At 51.3% G+C, this 14,839-nt stretch overlaps 2 protein-coding genes across 2 annotated transcripts; one reads left to right on the top strand and one right to left on the bottom strand.

Annotated features, from left to right (window-relative positions):
* Positions 1 to 1,097: 1,097 nt before the first annotated feature.
* Positions 1,098 to 3,813, top strand: SMIM33 (small integral membrane protein 33). The gene is made up of 2 exons (XM_040976824.1): positions 1,098 to 1,387; positions 2,671 to 3,813. The coding sequence occupies exons 1-2, from the start codon at positions 1,379 to 1,381 to the stop codon at positions 3,046 to 3,048; spliced, it is 387 nt and encodes a 128-aa protein (XP_040832758.1). The 5' UTR covers positions 1,098 to 1,378; the 3' UTR covers positions 3,049 to 3,813.
* A 5,436-nt stretch (positions 3,814 to 9,249) lies between these two features.
* On the bottom strand, positions 9,250 to 13,674 carry STING1 (stimulator of interferon response cGAMP interactor 1). The gene is made up of 7 exons (XM_040976720.1): positions 13,238 to 13,674; positions 12,578 to 12,823; positions 12,264 to 12,447; positions 11,906 to 12,014; positions 10,831 to 11,069; positions 10,043 to 10,229; positions 9,250 to 9,543 (listed from the first exon to the last, which is right to left on the bottom strand). The coding sequence occupies exons 2-7, from the start codon at positions 12,802 to 12,804 to the stop codon at positions 9,347 to 9,349; spliced, it is 1,143 nt and encodes a 380-aa protein (XP_040832654.1). The 5' UTR covers positions 12,805 to 12,823; positions 13,238 to 13,674; the 3' UTR covers positions 9,250 to 9,346.
* Between the last annotated feature and the right edge of the window lie 1,165 nt (positions 13,675 to 14,839).

Raw genomic sequence — 14,839 nt, 5'->3', positions numbered from 1 at the left:
CCAATCTGAAGCCAGGAGCCAGGAACCTCCTCCAGGTCTCCCACGGGGGTGCAGGGTCCCAAGCCCTTGGGCTGTCCTCAACTGCTTTCCCAGGCCACAAGCAGGGAGCTGGATGGGAAGTGGAGCCACTGGGACCAGAACCAGCGCCCATATGGGATCCCGGTGCATTTGAGGCAAAGACTTCAGCCGCTGGGCCACCTTGCCGGGCCTGATTTATTTATTTTTATTGCAAAGTTAGATATACAGAGAGGATGGTGGAGAGAGAGAAGATCTTCCGTCCATTGATTCACTCCCCAAGCAGCCACAATGGCCAGAGCTGAGCTGATCTGAAGCCAGGAGTCAGGAACCTCTTCTGGGTCTCCCATGTGGATACAGGGTCCCAAGGCTTTTGGCCATCCTCGACTGCTTTCCCAGGCCAAAAGTAGGGAGCTGGGTGGGAAGGAAGTGGGGCTGCCAGGATTGGAACTGGTGCCAAATGGGATCCCATCTGCTAGCCTGCCCCACCATGCCCTAAAATTTTATTTTATTATTTTTTTTAAGATTATTTATTGGAAAGTCAGATATACAGAGAGGAGGAGAGACAGAGAGGGAGATCTTCTATCCAATGATTCACTCCCCAAGTGAGCACAACGGCCGATGCTATGCCGATCCGAAGCCAGGATCCAGGAACTTCTTCCAGGTATCCCACACGGGTGCAGGGTCCCCAGGCTTTGGGCCATCCTTGACTGCTTTCCCAGGCCACAGGCAGGGAGCTGGATGGGAAGTGGAGCTGCCGGGATTAGAACCAGTGCCCATATGGGATCCTGGTGCGTTCAAGGCGAGGACTTTAGCCGCCAGGCCACGCCACTGGGCTCAAAATAAATAAATAAATAAATAAATTCTTTTAAAAAGAAGAATTTATTATGTTTACACAGTGTATTATATAGAGTACCTTATCATCTGCACTTCCCAGTGAGTTTGAGATAATGCATTTAAAAAGGAAAGAACAAAGGACGGTAACTTGAGGAAGTGAGATGGAGACCACCGTGTTCTGGTGAGGGGTGAGCAAAAGGGAGGGACAGCCAGGTGGCTGAGATATGGCAGGGAAGGGTTGGGCAGGCACACACAGGCTCCTTCAGCTGGCAGGGGGCATGAAAAGTGCCAAGGATACCGACGGTGGTAGTATCAGAGTTAAGGGCTCGCTAGGGCAGCCCAGATGTTCCCGGAAGTAGAAGCGCGGGAAAGTGTGGTAAGGGTGTGTGCAGAGGGTGGAGGCTGTGTGCCCCAGGAGGCCCGCAGACGTGGCAGCTCCGGGTAGGGGCTGAGCCTGGGCAGCCAGCTTCTTTTTGCCCTGCCTACTGGCTGGCAGTCCCCAGGAAGCCCCACGCCATCCCGGACAATGCACCAGGTAGACTCTCCACTCACCCTTTCTGCCAGGCTAGCCCGACTCTCTGCAGGGCCCCTTGCCTCTCACAGGCTGAGCTTTCCTCTCCCCTGCCTGGGCCCCCTTTCTGTGTTTCCGCCCCAGGAGCTCTGCCCCACCCCCTCCGCCAGCTCCAGAGAGGCTGAGACCTGCAAGGGGTGGGGAACAGTCTCTCCACACAGGCTCCTGTGGGGGAGTCAGGACCAGGTGGGTAGTGTGACCGAGGGCTGAAGGAAGTGGGTTTACCCTGGGCAGCCTTTGCTGCCTCCTACCCATGGGAGAACCAGACTGAAAGCTCAGAGGCAGTGGGCGGATAGTCTAGCAGGGATGGCAAGAGGCAAAGGAGAAAATGTTTCTGGAAGCTGTGATGAGCTCACCAGTGTTGGGATTCAGGTTTGGGATTTGCTACCTTTCTGTGACTCCCTCTGCTTCCTCTCAACAATTAGCAGGGTGGGGTCAGGACCACCAACTTTTGGTAGAAGAACCCTGGAACCATGACAGAGGTAGCCTGGTCCCCTGAACCTGATCCTGAGGCCTGGGGCCAAAGGGCACGGTTACAGGATGAAGCAACCTCCCTGACCACCTCACTTGATACCTGTGAGGTTCATAACCCCCGCCCTCACGTCCTGTCACCCTCCCCAGTGGGGTGCCATATTTCTGCCTTCCAGCCCAAGATGCTGCTGGCCAGGGACTCCCTTTTCTAGAGCTTCACAGGAAGCAGTTGCTCAATGCCACTGCCCAAGACATGGGACACAGCCCCAAGCATATTGATATTACTGACCCCAGGTCACAGAGGGGACTTAAGAACCAAGCTCTGTAGGCTGGAACCTAATGAACTCCTTCTCTTTGTCCCCTTATGAATGACTTTGTCTCCCTCTCTGTCCTGTTTCTCTGTGTCTTTATCTCTTTTGCTTTTTGGATCTTTCTCTCTCCATATCCCCTCTATATTTTTCTTTTGTTCTTCCTGTTACCTTCCTCCCCCCCCCCCCGTGTGTGTGTGCGTGCGTGTGTGTGTGTGCGTGTGTGTGTGTGTGTGTACGTGTGTGTGTGTGTGTGTGTGTGTGTGTGTGTGTGTGTGTGTGTACGTGCTCGCGTCCTCTCTTGGGGTCTTTGTGCCTCTTTGTGTTTATCCCCTACTGTCTCTCCTGAGTTTCTCTCTCTGTTTTTGTCTCTCTCAGTTCCCCCTGGGTATCTATCTGTTTCTGTTTTGGTCTTTTTCTGTGTGCACACATCTATGCTACCCTCTCTCTCTGCCATTCCCCTCCCAGGCTTGCCATTACTCCCTGCCCCCTCCTGCTGTGAATGGCTCCTCGCCAGAACAGGGACTCCAGAGGCAGTTCCCAGAGATGCTAGGAGGAGCTTGGGAGCCACCACCAGGGGGCGGGCTGCCCCAGATCACCATCATCGTTGCCGCCTTTGTTCTGCTGGCCATCTGCATTGTGGTGGCAGTTCATGTGAAGCCCAGGCTGCACAAGGGACATGCCACTTTCCTCACAGAGCCACCAGTGCCAAAGCCAGAGAATGGCATCTGTCTCATCCACTGGCGGGTACTGGGCTCTCAGGACACTCACCAGGAGGCACAGAAGGGTTCTTGCCCCACACCAAATGGGCACAGACCCAGCATGGAAGAAGTCACATATCTGTAGAAGAAAGCTTCCTGGCTCTCAGCCTAACTGCCTGGAAAGTAGAAAGTGGATGGAGACTTAGAACAACAACAACAACAACAACAACAAATTGGAGCCTGGACATCCAAGAGTGGAGGAACACCCACGATTCTGCTGCAAGGAGCCTGAACAGCTCTGAAGAAAGCCCCCCTGGTGGACAGGGGAAATTAAAGAAGCCTGTAGACTTGATGCTGAAACCTGCTGTGATGACACCCTCAGTGCCCAAGACCATCTGGACCTCGTTACTCTTCCTCTTCAGGGACCTCCTTATTCAGTCCCAGTGTCCTCCTTGCACCTGGGTCTCCTTCCCTTTTGGTATAGAGTGAAGACTTTCTGGAAGCTTCCACCATCTGCCTCACCCCCAATCAGGAACATCAGAGACCCTGCCTCCATGGCCCCCAGCACTGCACAGGCCAGCTGGCAGAGGAGCCATGATTGCCTTCTTTGAGACACTCTGGGGCCACGGAAGAGAAGAGACATCTGCTGCTTCTCCACCTTTTGGCTGTCAACACCCAGGCCTGCTCTGCAGCCTCCAACGCCTTTGAAAGCCCCACGCGCCCTTGTAGTTCAAACATTAGCTTTAGCAGAAGGGGGGTATTAAAAAAATATACTGTCTTTGACTCTGTCTTGTCTTCCCAGGAAGTGATGGGGAGAATTGGGGGCCTCTTGTAACCTGCCACTTTCAGCACGCAGCAGCTCATTGGAACAAAGTTAGGATTGACTACAGGTTGTGTCCCAGATCCAGAATTTTCCAGCTGGATGGGAAAACAGGAAAGGAAGAGGATTTTTGTGGTATGTGTTTAGAGAAGGAAGGAGAGGACCGTGGGTACAGTGGGCAGGGGTGTCCGGAAGATCCACTGGGCCTCCTAGTGCCTCTCAGCACAGGTGTCTCCTCTGGCACCACTGAATCCAACTCGTGTGTAGTCAGGAGCATATGGACAGATGTTCATGGAGGCCTTCTGGAACTCAGCCTCATGAGCTCATGAGGACAGCAAGCCAACATGGACGCCTGGCTTGGATGAGATCCCCACACAGACAGGGATAACACAGTGGAGAGGAGCAGAGGTGGCGACTGCAGCATATGCACAGAACAGGCCAGCCTCATGGGTAACTGGTGAGCAGTAGCTACAGCATCAACAGCTGCTCCTTGAAAAACAGGATGCTTGAGACCCTGCACCCACGAGGGAGCTCCCGAAGAGGCTCCTGGCTCTGGCTTCAGATCAGCTCAGCTCTTGTCATTGCATCCCATTGGAGAGTGAACTAGAGAATGGAAGATCTTTCTCTGTCTCTCCTTCTGTTTGTGAACCTGCCTTTCACATAAAAATAAATAAATATTGGGGCTAGGATCTGGCATGATAGCCTAATGGTTAAAAGTCCTTACCTTGCATGCACCAGAATCCCATGTGGGTGCTGGTTTGTGTCCTGGCTGTTCTGCTTCCCATCCAACTCCCTGCCTGTGGCCTGGGAAAGCAGTCAAGGATGGTGCAAGTCTTGGGACCCTGCAGCTACATGGGAGACCCAGAGGAAGAAGCTCCTGGCTCCTGGCTTCGGATTGACTCAGTTCTGGCCGTTGTAGTCACTTGAGCAGTGAACCATTGGATGGAAAATCTTTCTCTCTGTATCTCCTTCTCTCTGTGAATCTGACTTTCCAATAAGATAAATCTTTTTTTAAAAAAATCTTGGGACTGGTGCTGCATAATAGCTCGATTAGCTAATCCTCCCACCTACAAGTGTTGGAATTCTATATAGGTGCCAGTTCGTGTCCTGACTGCTCCATTTCCCATCCAACTACTTGCTTATGGCTTAGGAAAGCAATAGAGGATGACCCAAAGCCTTGGGATCCTGCACCCATGTGAGAGACCCAGAGGAATTTCTTGGCTCTTGGCTTCGGATCAGCTTAGCCCAGCTATTGTGGCCATTTGGGAAGTGAGTCAGCGGATGGAAGAACTTTTTGTCTCACCTCTCTGCATTTCCAATAAAAATAAATAAATCTTTTTTTTTTTTTAAAAAAAAAGGTTTCTTAGGGTCAGTGTAGTGGCTCAACATGCTAATCCTCTACCTATAAGTGCTGGTATCACATATAGGCACCAGTTTTTGTCCTGGTTGCTGCACTTTTAATCCATTTACATGCTTGTAACCTGGGAGAGCAGCATAGGATAGTGCAAAGCCTAGGAACCCTACACTCACCTGGGAGACCCATGTGGCTCCTGGCTGTGGATCAGCTCAGCTCCTGCCATTGTGCCTTACCAAGATACCAGGTACAAAGTCATAGAGTCAGGATTGAATGTGGGGCTCTCAGATGCCACAGCCTGGACTCATGCTGGGGCTGGAGGGGTAGCAGAAGATTATATTGGCAAGGTCCTTGCTTCTAGGCTGGTTTCTGGTGTGTCAAAGAGCTGTGTATGATGTCAGAGCATCCTCAGGCCTTAGGGACAAAGCATGGATGGCTGGAGAGAAGCACGATTGTCCCTTGGCTCTCTTGGCTCTGTCACCCTTAGGGGAGCCAGGTTATTCTGGAAGATGTGTGTCTGATATTATGCATTTCTCCAAAAAGACTCTGGACTTTGGTACATTGAGGACCCGGCATGATGGCTCAACTGGCTCATCCTCTGCCTACAAATGCCAGCATCCCATATGGGTACCAATTCATATCATATATGCTCTACTTCCCATCCAGCTTATGGCCTAGGAAAGCACTGCAGGATGGCCCAGAGCACTAGGATTAGGCACTATTACTAGGACCTGTACTCACATGAGTGACCCAGAAGAACCTCTTGGCTCCTGGCTTCATACCAGCCCATGTTGGCTGTCGAATGAACCAGCAGATGGAGTATCTCTGTTGTCTCACCTTCTCTTTCCATAATGCAGCCTTTCAAATAACAATAAATAAATCTTAAAAAAAAAAAGAAGAAGAAGAAGAAAGAAAGAAAGGTATACTGAACATGTGTAATGAAAAAAGGTTGGAGAGAGTGATCAAGTCCAGCCCTGGGGCAAACAGGAGGGACTTGTCGCCATAATGGGCAGTTGTGTCACTGTGGTCAGTGTTGCCACAGTGCTTCTGCCTGAGAATGATGCCATGAAGCATGGCAGAATTATTGGTGTTACCCCCAGAGAATGTCCCCTCTCCTCACACAGACTTCCCCCCTACTGCTTTGCAAGATCTGCAATATGGAGACATTTATTCAGTGACCCTTGCCCTTTGAGTGGCCCCTTCCCAGGATGTAGCTGTGTGTCACTCATGGCCAGCCTGGTCGTTAGTCTCAAGTCTCCCCCTGGAAATGAGAGGTAGGGCAGGTATTTAGTCCAGCACTTAAGATGCCATTTGATGGGGCCCAGAGCGAGGCTCAGTGGTTAAATCCTCATCTTGAACGTGCTGGGATCCCATGTGAGCACCATTGTATCCTGGCTGCTCCACTTCCCATCCCATCCAGCTCCCTGCTTGTGGCCTGGGAAAGCAGTAGAGAATGGCTCAAAGTCTTGACATCCTGCATCCATGTGGGAGACCTGAAAGAAGTTCTTGGCTCATGGCTTCGGATAGCCTCAGTTCTGGACACTACAGCCACTTAAGAAATGAACCAGTAGAAGAAGAATCTTTCTGTATCTCCTCCTGTCTGTAAATATACCTTTCCAATAAAAAAAAAAAAAATCTTTTTTAAAAAGGATGCCATTTGGCACATCCCTACTTCTTATCCAGGTACCTGATCCTGAGTCCTGGCCATGCCTCCAACTGCAGATTCCTGCTAATGTGCACCCTGGGAGGGTAGTTGGGCCCCTGCCACCCAAGTGTGAGAACTAAATTGAGTTCCTGGCTCAGGGCTTCAGTGTGGCCCTGAGGCATCTGTACAGTAAACCAACAGATGGGACCTTTCACCTTTGTTCTCGCTCTTTCTACCTTTCAAATCAAAGTATTTTAAACAATTCAAAAGGTGGGGGGCAACACTATGACTCAAAAGTCTAATCCTCCATCTTCAAGTGCCAGAATCAGTTTTGGATGCCAGTTCGTGTCCCAGCTGCTCCACTTCCCATTCAATTCCCTGCTTATGGTCTAGGAAAACTGTAAGATTGCCCAAGTCCTTCTGACCCTAGAGAAGGAGACCTAGAGATTCCTGGCTCCTGGCTTCAGATCAGCTTAGCTAAGGTCTTTGCTACCATTTGGGGAGTGAACCAGTAGATGGAAGACCCTCCCCTCTCTGTCTTTCCCTCTATCTGTAAATCTGGCTTTCAAGTAACAACAACAACAACAAAAGAGAGAGAGGAAGAAGGGAAGACAGAAAAAAGATCCTTAAAAAATTGAACAAGGGCAGGTGAGAACACATCCCCCATAGGCCTTGAGACCAACTGGTGAGCCCTGCACATGGTAAGATGACAGCATTACCCCACTGCCCTGTACAAGGATGAGGAGGGTTGCACAAAGGATTCAGACACAAGCCAATTTGGACATTAGGGCTAATAAAGTCTAAACTCTTGTCATCAGTAGGGTCCGTCCCAAAGGAAAAAAATATAGGAAACATTCAAGTTGAGTAATCTACAATGTGTTTTTTTTTTATTGTTAGGCAATATCCAACCTTTAATTTTTCTTTAAAAGATACCCCCTAAAACATATCTATTTGTGAAGAAAGCAAGCCCTCCACATACATTGCATCTGCCAAACCTTTAATCTTGGAGTTGCTAGAACCACAGAAAATACATTTCTGTTCTGTTCTTTACAAGTCTAAGGTAATGTTATTGTTTTTTTTTTTTTTTTTACAAAATTGTTTTCTTTATTTTTGACAATCTTATAGAGTTAATTAGGGCACAACGGTTCAATGGCTACAGGAAAGTGAGTAAGACTATTATTTCAACATTTTTTTTTCCCTGTATCTGGGGTAAAGGGGAAGGTAAAAGGAGAAGCCCCACCCAGTCTCCCACCCATCCCAGGTCCCTGATGTAGGACATTCTCCAAGGGTCTTGTTCAAGTGGTTTTTGATAGTTCAACAGTTACGAATTGCTGCCAGTCTCGCCACTCCAAGCACAATGAGGTCGCTGAAGAATCCACTGATTGACACAGTCCATCTTAGAGTCTCTATTTGCCCAGTTTTCACTGCCAACATACGGCTGGGGTAGTTGATTTGATTTGTTCTGTCCTCTGTCTTTTCATGGTTAGGGTTCTGAGTCTGGCAGTTCAATTGGGGAGATCCCCAAAGAAACTTTGTCTGAGATAATCCCAGACTAGATTCTTGTGTGTACTTGCAAGTACAGAGCCACAATGCATTCTTTTTAAATTTTTTTTTTATTTTTTTTAAAGATTAATTTATTTTTATTACAAAGTCAGATATACAGAGAGGAGGAGAGAGAGAGAGAAAATTCTTCCGATCCGATGATTCACTCCCCAAGTGAGCACAACGTCCGGCACTGCGCCAATCCGAAGCCAGGATCCAGAAACATCCTCCAGGTCTCCCACACGGGTGCAGGGTCCCAAAGCTTTGGGCCATCCTCGACTGCTTTCCCAGGCCACAGGCAGGGAGCTGGATGGGAAGCAGGGCTACCAGGATTAGAACCAGTGCCCATATGGGATCCTGGCGCATTCAAGGCGAGGACTTTAGCCGCCAGGCCACGCCGCCAGGCCCCGCAATGCATTCTTAAAAGAGAGTATTGGGAAAGCTCAGGACAGGAGCGAACCACAAGTGAGTGTGAATACTCCAGGAGGGGAACCAGCACCACTGCTAGAGGCAAGGAGGAAAACAAATTCTATAAACCTATAAATGGACCGGTTCGTCTAGAGGGTCATCCATTAGGAGAGCCCATGTGACTTCGATACTGCAGAAAACAAGCTGGGCTAAGAAACTTCTGACCTGACCTTCTACTTCCCCTGCCTTCTCCTGCCAGGGTTCCCCATTGACCAAACAGGACCAAAAGCCAGAGGGCAAAGGAGCCTGCCAATGCCATCCAGCAACCCTGAGGTAGGGGAGGCTGAGAAGGGAGGAGTGTAGGGCTGCAGGGTCTGGTGGGGTGGAAGTCCCAGGGCAACTCCCTAAAGTATGCCTTCCACCCACTCTTGTTCCTCACACGATGCTGAGAGGGATTGAGGGAAGCAATGCTGATCATCCCCTGCCATGGACCAGGAGCTGAGGCGGCTTGCCCAAGGATACAGACAGGACTCGTGTGGAGACATCCAGTCCAGGGCCCTTCTCCTCCAGGTCCCCCATCAGGAAGGACTTGTCTCTGTCTGGATGTCCAGTCACTCAAACAAGCCCCCACCAGTCTCAGGATCACCAGAGGCTCGGACAAGGCGCACCTGGGCTCAGAAGATATCAGTGCGCAGTGGGAGAGGCTGCTCCATGCCACTGATGAGAAGCTCAGGCTCCTGTGACAGCGTGCAGGAGTAGCTGGGCCCCGATGTGGACCTGGAGCTGCCCACCGCGAACTCCTCCCTGTCCTCCTGCCGAAGGTGCCGGAGAACTTCCTGCGATAGCGAGAAGCTGCTTCCCTCAACAGGTTCTGGAATAGAAGGGTGAGGCAGGAGGGCTAGGGTGAGGATCTAACACATCCCCCATTGGAACACACCCAGAGAGGTTGCTGGGAAGATCTTCAATCTTTCTGACCCCTCTTCCCACCTGCCACTGGGGCTAGAGTTCCATGGAAGCCTAGAGAATCTTAGTAAAAATGGAATTCCACGCTCTTGTAGAAGATGTTCAGAAAGAGGCAGAGATCTCACACACCAAGGGCGTGGCCCCACTGCCTTGTATGTCACACATGCTGCCTCTGGCATCTCTGGAGAAAATGAGGGGTCCCCTTCAGCCCTCCCCTGCCTGGAGCCTGGAGCTGAAAACCTCAGGAAGCAATCTATTATACCACTGTGAATAGGGAGAATTCTCCTGGAGAGGAAGGGACAGGAAATGCCTTAGACACATAGTGCCATGACTCCTCCCAACCATCTGGTGGAAGCCTCTGACACCCCAACTCCTTCATCCTTTCATCCAGCCTGGCGAGTCCTCACCCTTGTAGACGATGAGGCGACAGATGTTCTGAGACTCTGGGGCGTCCGCCAAGATATCCTCGAGTGTCCTGCAGAAGAGTTTGGCCTGCTCCAGCCGATCTTCACGGCTAAAGCCAGCCCGGCCATCCTGTGACATGGCAAACAGGGTCTGCAGAGGGGTGGCGTATTCCAGGACACAGGCACCAGCCTACAGAAGGTAAGAGGACAATTGGCTGGCTGAGACCCCCTCCCACTCCCTGCATCTGGTGAGTAGAGCCCTGCTGGTGGTCCCCCTGAAGGGGGTCCACACTGTCTGATCTGTTTTGGCCTGTGACCCTTGACTTCTGAAATGGGCCTGGCCTGAGCTAATCTCATCTTCCCAATTCCTCCTCCTAACTTCTAAAGCCCAGAGCAAGGTCCTCTCAGCTAGACTGTCGCCTGCTCTAGCTGAAAAGGGAACCAGGAGCAGGGGTACAGGGATGGGGTTGCGGGGTGGCTGGGCTCTAGGCTTCCTCTCTGAGCTGGGTTGTCCTTCAGATCTCCTCCCAGCCTTCCCCCAGGGTAGCTTTACGTGGAGAGCAAGATATACCCCAGGTGGACTTGTCCACTTTCCCACTGGGTCTCTGAACTTGGTTATCTCCTCCGCTGGTGCAATTTCTGGAAGGCAGTTGGATGACCCACACAGAGTATATGCTCAGTAAATATTACTGGGGTCAACTCGGGAGACTGAGGCTCAGAGGAAGGTAGTGAGTTTTCCCTAGTGCTTGGCCAGGGCCTGAGGAGACTGACCCTGACCCCTGGGTGCTCACCCGATGCCCATTCTCCAGAATCTCATAGACACTGTTGCTGTAAACCCGACCCTTGATTCCAGCCCGATCTGTGTTCTGCTGTGGCAGCATATGCAGGAAGCGAATGTTGGAATCAGCCATGTTCAGGTCATCAGGTACCCCGCAGTCCAGTGGGAAGAGGATATACAGCCGTCGGCTCCCCATGCCGGACAGTGTGTTGTTGTGAAGCTGATTGTAAGCTTGGATCCGGGCCTGGAGCCCTGGGGTAGAAAAGCCCAAAGAGTCATTTTCACCCACCCTGTCCACAACCCCAAGGCCCAGGTCCTTGGCACCTTCCCTATGTGGCTGCAGTCCACTGTCATTATGCAAGAGGCCAGAATGGGCAGAGCATCCAGGAGCCCTCCCCGCCATTCTCTTACTTCCCTCCTTCTCCCATCACTTCTCCTTTCCCCTGGATTCTGGTTCAGCCCCAGGCCTTCCCACTGACAGTTTTCAGAGTTCTGAGATACAAGTATTATTCCCAGCATTCCCTGGTGCAGAGAGGCACAGGGCAGAACTTAGTGCAAGTTCTGGCATCCTGGGGATAGAGCATTTGGATGTGGGAAAACCACAGCCGTGGCCTGCAAGTCCAGAGGCATAAGACGAATGAGTCCCACAGACAAGCAGTGACCAAACAGAGTGTCAAATCTTGTCTCCTCTCTCTAAAGCACGTGATGATGGCCAAATTCCATGGTCTGTCAGAACCATGATGACCATCCCTTCACAGGGCTTGAGGGAGAAGAAAATGAATAATTTGGGGAGTGATCAAACGGAAAATGAATTAACAAGTAAATAAGAGGAAATGCATGGGAAGGGCTTCTAGTCTGTGGTATGAATTAGAATTCACTCTGCACAAGTCCCCTGAAGGCTCCAGGCTGCCGCTCCCTCACCATATCCAGGCATAGCAACAACATCCCCCTACCCACTGGGATGCTCCGGGGACCACATGGCTCAGCAAATAGGAAGACACCTTGAGCAGTACAGAGAATTCTGAAAACACAGGAGGCTATGAGCCTGTCTTGTGGGTCTGGAAATGGGGGCAAGGAGGAAGGCTCACCTGGCAGGATTAGCCGAAGGTACCCAATATAATACGACCATGCCAACCCATGGGCCACATTCAAGTTCTTTTTTTCACAGATGGTAGAGACCTCAGCTGGGGTCAGGCCCTGTGGACAGCAGGATGGGGTTAGGGAGCCTCCGCCAAGGACACTCAGAGCCCTCCTCCTCCCAGAAGGTTTCCTAGCCTGCTGCTGTCTCGTTCCCATCTCTGCCATTGCTGAACCCACTGCCCAGAGCTTCAGAGGCTGTACCCCAAGACCCATGACCTTTAAATTGGTGCCGCTTCCAGGCCTGAGCTCAGGGAAAGGACCAGCTGCCAGCACAGCCAGACCCTCCATCTCCCTTCTGTGTCCTACCTGGAGGCCCAGGAGGATGTTCAATGCCTGGGAGAGACCCAAGAGGGCAAGCATCCATGAGAAGGGCAAGCCCACCAGATTCCGGAGGGAGTAGTAGAAATAGCAGGACAGCAGCAGCAGGGCCCCCTGGCGGATGGGGCAGCCCAGACAGGACCGTATAGCCTTCCAGTAGCTGCTCTGGTACCTGCAAGGGATAGCCGAGCCCCAGATTCCAGTCCAGCTCAGCCAGAGAGGTTTGGGGAGGAACATGGCTAACAGATCCCAAAGTGACACATGCTGGGTACCCTATCCCCATGGGCATTACTGGGACTCACCTGGAGTGAATGTGGCACAGCTCCTCCACCAGACTGCAGGTTGCTTTCAACAGTAGGCTCAGCTGCAGGGAGGCCAGGTAGAGCACCAGGTGCCACAGAGTATGCTCTGGGGGCTCCCCCAGCCCCCAAAGGGCCATCAGGCAGACAACCAGCAGGACCAAGGCTGCTTTCTGAGCCCCATGACCCCTGGGACGTGGGATAGATGGATGCAGGCTTGACTGGGACATCTGTTGGCACCAAGAAAGCTAGAAATCGATGACAATGATTCCCTCACTCTCTGGTTCTCTGGGACCCAGCTGCTTTCCCAAACCCTTCCCTTCCCCAGCACCCAGTCATTCTGCTCCCACAGGCTACTGGGAGACATCTCTGGGGGATTGGACTGTGCATACAGCATCCCTCACCTCTTTTCAGGAAAAGCTTGTTGCAAACAGAGCAGGGCCAGCACCTGCATAGCCAGCTAAGCCCCAGCAAGACCACAGGTATGATGAAGAAAGAAGAGTCCTATGCAGACCGATCTGCTCAAGGACCCTTTATGCCCCCAGAATCCACCTGATAAGGGACTTAGCAGAGTGCAATGTCGGAGCTCAAGGAGTAAAAGCAGCCTCTGGGTCTCAGCTCCCCAGCCTTGGAGCACCAGCTGGGCTGCTCCGAATCCTACCTTCTGCTTCCTGGACACAGATGACTCTTAAAAGAAGACAGAGAGAGGAGGCTCACTCCAGTGGCTACCAGCAACCAGGGCAGCTTCTCCGAGTAAAACCTGAAAATGAAACAGCAAAATCCATTTATGCTTTCTCCACCCCCATTGCAGCCCTGGCATCTTGCCCACAGCACCCTTAGAGGCACTATTTCCTGCCTTTCGGAAAAGAGGAAGTGTCTTCTCTTCCAAGCCTAAAGGAGCCAGGCTGCTGTCTCAAGTTGAGGTGGGGGAGACTCAAGCTTGAGAAAGCCCCACTTCATCACCCCTGCTACCCCCAAACTTAGTTTGCTCAGAAACTCCCTGACACTTGCTGGCAGCCACAGAATCAAACACAGTCTACCCACAACACAACTGCACCCCCAGGCCCAGGGCAGTGCACACACTCCTCCCGCATGCATGAAGCTTCCCTGTGTGATTCTTTTTAATTATGATTTCCACCTACGGGTCTTTTTTTTTTTTTTCCTGAGCGCTGTGACATCAAGAGGAAGGCGGAGAAATGAGCAAAGCTATTTCCTGTAACAGCAGCTTTTTAGTTAAGGGCTGGGTGAGAGCAGAAGGCCTACAAACAAGCAAAGTTGGCACCCCTTGTTTCCCCGGGGGGAGGGGGGTGGATGGCGGATGTGGACACACCCACAGCTTCTTGGAAGGAGCTCAGTGGTTCCAGCTAAAAAGGCATCTGTGTGCACCATAGTTAAAACAGTGTTTACCTTGAGCCAATTGCTGCTCTTCTGGGTTCACAAGTCCTCCAGCCTCCCTGCCAGGCAGGTATAATCCTGTCACTGTTTTGATCTTGAAGATTTTTTTTGTTTTGGGGTTTTTTTTGGAAAGGCAGAGTGATGAGAGAACAAGGGAAAGACAGAGATATAAAGCGCTTCCGTCTACTAGTTCACATTCCAAATGGCTGCAACAATCCTGAGCTGTTCCAGGACACAGCCAGGAGTTTGCAGTTCCATCTGTGTGTCCCACGTGGGTGACAGGAGCAGATATTTGGGTCATCTGCTGCTGCTTTCCCAACTGCATCAGCAAGCAGCTGCATCAGCAACCAGGACTTGAACCATCACTCCACTATGGGATGCCAGCATCACAAGGCGCAGTAACTTCATCAGCTGTGACCGCAACACTGACCACTCCCCACCCCGACCACTGTTTCACTGTTTTACAGATGCGTAATCTGAGGTTCAGTGAAGTCAAAATCTGAGCCAAGTAAGTGATCAGCTGGGGACTTGAAGCCTGGTGGTAGCTGCTGCGCACAGTTCCTCTGCCTCCACCTTCATTTTATAAGAGGGCGTACTAGCCTTGCAAACAGTACCAAGACATGTTTCATGCTTTCAGTTGTACTGCAGGCTGGGGAGTAAGTTTGGCTTCCATTGCACCAATTGATAAGCTGTTTGCAAGGCTAGTGGTGGACCTGGGGATGGAGTCTGGATGGCACCAACAGAGCAGCACTAATTTATTCCTAGTCAGTCAGAGGGCTCTCACCTGGACCCCACCCCACACTACAACCCAACCTTGGAAGAGACACAAATTCATTTTCAGGAGCAATGAGGAAAGGCTTCCCAGAATCC

The sequence above is a fragment of the Ochotona curzoniae genome, unplaced genomic scaffold (genome assembly GCF_017591425.1).
Source record: "Ochotona curzoniae isolate NIBS_2020 unplaced genomic scaffold, NIBS_Ocur_1.0 contig_1, whole genome shotgun sequence".
NCBI lineage: Eukaryota > Metazoa > Chordata > Mammalia > Lagomorpha > Ochotonidae > Ochotona > Ochotona curzoniae.
Note: the sequence above shows the minus strand (reverse complement) of the source record. Positions and strands in the feature narration are given on the sequence as shown.

What these genes read in the sequence shown, in the direction of transcription:
- STING1 (XM_040976720.1), bottom strand. Translation starts at nt 12,804, where the DNA reads ATGTCCCAGTCAAGCCTGCATCCATCTATCCCACGTCCCAGGGGTCAT. An exon ending in CCTTCGGCTAATCCTGCCAG is followed by an intron (nt 11,070 to 11,905) that starts GTGAGCCTTCCT and finishes TTTCTACCCCAG; the next exon opens with GGCTCCAGGCCCGGATCCAA. An exon ending in TTCTGGAGAATGGGCATCGG is followed by an intron (nt 10,230 to 10,830) that starts GTGAGCACCCAG and finishes TACCTTCTGTAG; the next exon opens with GCTGGTGCCTGTGTCCTGGA.